The sequence below is a fragment of the Otolemur garnettii genome, unplaced genomic scaffold, assembly GCF_000181295.1.
Source record: "Otolemur garnettii isolate 467f Iridium unplaced genomic scaffold, OtoGar3 scaffold00082, whole genome shotgun sequence".
NCBI lineage: Eukaryota > Metazoa > Chordata > Mammalia > Primates > Galagidae > Otolemur > Otolemur garnettii.
In genome coordinates, this window is record NW_003852477.1 from 4,219,298 (window position 1) to 4,222,708 (window position 3,411).

At 50.1% G+C, this 3,411-nt stretch overlaps 1 protein-coding gene across 1 annotated transcript in view; it reads right to left on the minus strand.

Annotated features, from left to right (window-relative positions):
- CCDC13 (coiled-coil domain containing 13) overlaps nucleotides 1–3,411 on the minus strand; it is a 48,620-nt gene that overhangs the window by 32,595 nt on the left and 12,614 nt on the right. Inside the window, exons 5-6 of the mRNA XM_012807995.1 lie at nucleotides 1,035–1,270; nucleotides 77–143 (exon numbers count right to left, since the gene is read on the minus strand). Coding sequence (XP_012663449.1) covers nucleotides 77–143; nucleotides 1,035–1,270 — 303 coding nt within the window. The remainder of the gene's footprint in view (nucleotides 1–76; nucleotides 144–1,034; nucleotides 1,271–3,411) is intronic.

Here is a 3,411-nt window from a genome sequence, read left to right on the forward strand (position 1 = left end):
CCGATCCCAGAACCAGTTGCATATTCACAAGCAGCACTGGTGCATGGGGCTCCCAGAGGGCCCAGCCTTCACCTACACAATCTTCCTCCAGCCTCAGGGTGTGGCCCTCAAAGGTCAGTTTACCACATTCCAGGGCAGCTCCCCTTAGGAAAGTAGCAAACACATCATCCGGGTTTTCTCAGCAATGCTTCCTGCAGCTGAGAAACATCCAGCAATACCCAGGTAGGGCCCCTTGCTCTTGATGTAGTCTGGGATGAGTGAAACCATAAACTGATCAACACCTCCCTAACCTGTTCACTTGTTGCCTAGAACTAAGATAGTTCTGGATGACTACAGGAAGTACATTGCCACAAAGACCAGCCCATGTGAAAAGCCACAAACAAGTGGCCATGTGATGTGAGTGCAGCAAGAAGGAAGCAACCGGGCTACTGAAGGTCAAGAAGGGCCCAACTTTGTGGCTGTTGAAGTGTAGTGTTCAGGCCCCACCCCAAGGCTTTGGGCAGAAACAAGACACTCTAGCTTGTGACTTGGGCCCCTTCAAAGCCTGTCACAGAAATCTGATCCAGCATCCAAAGTCTCCAGTGCTTGTTTCCACAATAGAAAACTGTTTTGGAAATCTTGGCCAATCTGAGTGGTTCCAGCAGGGAAGACAAATGCCAGAGAATTCACTATGTAAATAAAAATAAATAACATACCAGCCGGGCCTGTGTTCCAAGTCTGAGCATTTTCTTTTGAAAGGGGCCTTTGATATACAACCTATTCATTTTCTAATGTTACAGACAAGCAGAGAGCAGGAGACAGGTGTTGGCAGGCTTCTAAATCAAAGGTGGCACATTAAGCAGAGACCCAGGATCTACTGGGGCATGGCTGATGCAGGGAAGGCTTAAAGGTCTCTCCCTAGGTGGACAGTGCTGTGCTCTTCAGCCCAGAGCTGGGCAGTCACCACAAGGGCCTATGGCAGCCAGCAGCCCTGCTTACCAGAAGGGTCTGTACGAGGGGCAGGTGGAAGGAAGTTCTGGGATCTGGAGCCTGACCCAGAGGGCTGAGCGTATTGCTTGTTCTGTTCATTGAATGGAACCCATTGTGCCAGCTGTGTTCCTCCCAAGCCCGGCCCTAGCCATACAAGAAACCCTGAGCCCTGGCTCCAAAAGACCTTCTGGGCCATCCGCAGCTCCTGCTTCACAGACTGGATCTGGTTGCGGAGGTCACTCATCTTCAGGTTCGTGGCTGCCAGCCTGTCCTGCAAGGCCTTTACCTCTGGGGTCTCCAGCTGGTCGGGAAGAACAGGAGAGAAAGCAGTCACTAGTTGTCTAAATAATAATCATTGCCCCCATTTACCAAGCATGTGCCAGGCACCATGCTAAATGCTTGATGCAGAGTAACTCAGCTAGCTCTCACTAACCTTTGTCACATAGGTTCTATTGTCACTCCCTTCTAGATGCAAAATGGAAGCTGGTGGAAGATACGTCCCTTCAGCCTGCTGCTGAGCCCTTTGCTCAGACTGTCATGCATACCCTTATGGATGCATGGCATAGCCACAGACGTGAAGCTTCTTGAGGAGGTTGTGGGCTCCACACCTCTCACACTTCTGGGTGTGGATTCTCTCTGCCGTGCTCAGAGATCGACATCATAGCCAATACAGCTTCGCTCAGAATAGAGAGGAAGCTAGATTGTTCACAGATGGCAACCCTGGCTTGGCGGGAAGGCTACAGGACTATCCTAAATCGGGACCTCCCTCTTCCAGAATTGCCAGCCTGAACCTTGGTCTCTGACAGCTGAGGGGCCTTGGGTTTCCTTTCCTGGCAGTGCTCACTGAGCAGAAATCAGGATCCAGTTTAATCCCTAGATGCTCCATCTCTGTGGCTTGAAGAATTGCAGCAACCATGAAAACTGCCTACTGAAACTCTTAGCAATGTCTTTTTTAAAAAATGTTTGATTTAAACTATCCAGATGCAAATTTTCCTTAAACAAGCTAATCACTTCTCTGTCTTCAACAGATATTCCTGAGACTCCCAGAAGCTTGGCTTTAAAGGGACCTCCAAACTCAGCCCATTCGGCTCCCTTCCATAAGGCCAGGTAGGGTGGACTTCCAGGAAGCAGGCCCCATACTAGAGCAGTTTTCTTATCTTTCTTTAGCAGGCACAAATGAAATCTCTTGTGAAAGACAGATCTAAGTAGCCTAGATCTGGAAAGTTCCATGGCCCCAGAAGTTTTGGGCAGCCAGGCTGAAAACCACTGGTTAAAGAAACTAGACATGGACAGGTGGTCCAGAAACCCTGGCCTCATTTAGTTTCCCGGCTACAGAATGGGCACAAAAATACTTCCCTGTCCTGCTTCCCCACAGCACCACCATCAGGCTAAACAGAATAACCAGTGTGAACAAAAATTGCGAACTGAGACGTACATGAAGCGTAATTATACCCTTTTATTAGCATATTCTTTCCCGTGTCCTTCCTTTGTCTGAGGTTCCTGCTTAGTACTTTTGGGTTTGTTTTGTTTCCTGCTAAATGTGTGGCTTTGAATCTTTACTGCAGTGGGAAATAACACCCTCCCCCACCCCGGCCCAGCATGTCAGATCTTCAGTGCCAGGAGTCCCAGTGGCGTTAAGAAAGACCTTAGGTACCCGTATAGCTCTCAGCACCTCAGGTGGGAGTACACAAGTGTCCCATGTGGCTGCTGTGACCCTGCAGTATCTCTCTTGCTCTGCCCCCAGGTCTGCTCAGATGGTGGAAAGAGCATTTGGATTTGATCTGGATCTAGAACTCCACACCTGGTTTTCTCACCTATAAAATGGGGTATATAATGCCAACCTCCAGAGTACCTATGAGGGTTGACAGAATAACACATGTGATTGGTGCTGTCTGGGGCAGGTACTGGCAGAGGACAGTGCCCTAGGAGGACCTAGCTTGGAGGGGCAGTTGGCAAAGGGGCTGAGGGCAGATGGTGTTCTGCACAGGGCTGGGCCAGACCCCATCCTCTTGGCCTAAGCAGCTTGGCTAACCCTATGTCCCAGCCATTTCACAGGCTTTGTGGAGGAGCTGGGTGTGGACACACTTCCATCCTGGGTTATTTTCTTTGATGGAATAACTAAAATGCAGTCCAGGTAATGCCACTGCCACTCACAGCACTACCTCCTGAAAGCCCATGCAGAGGGGAGGGTGTGGCTTGGGCTTGGGACACCCTGAGCAGTCTAATGAGAGGGATGTTGCTGTTGCTCTCAGCAGTGTGCATGCAACTGGCAGCCCATCACACTCCTCTATCAGAAATCTCCCAGGCTCCCTGTGGCCACAGACTAAAATGAAAATTCCTGCTCCAGCTGCCACTTAAGGCCTCCCTCCAAGGATGACCCTCACCCAGCTCTTTTTGGCTTCCATTCCCCTTTTCCTCCTCTGGGCTCTGGGCTGCTATCAC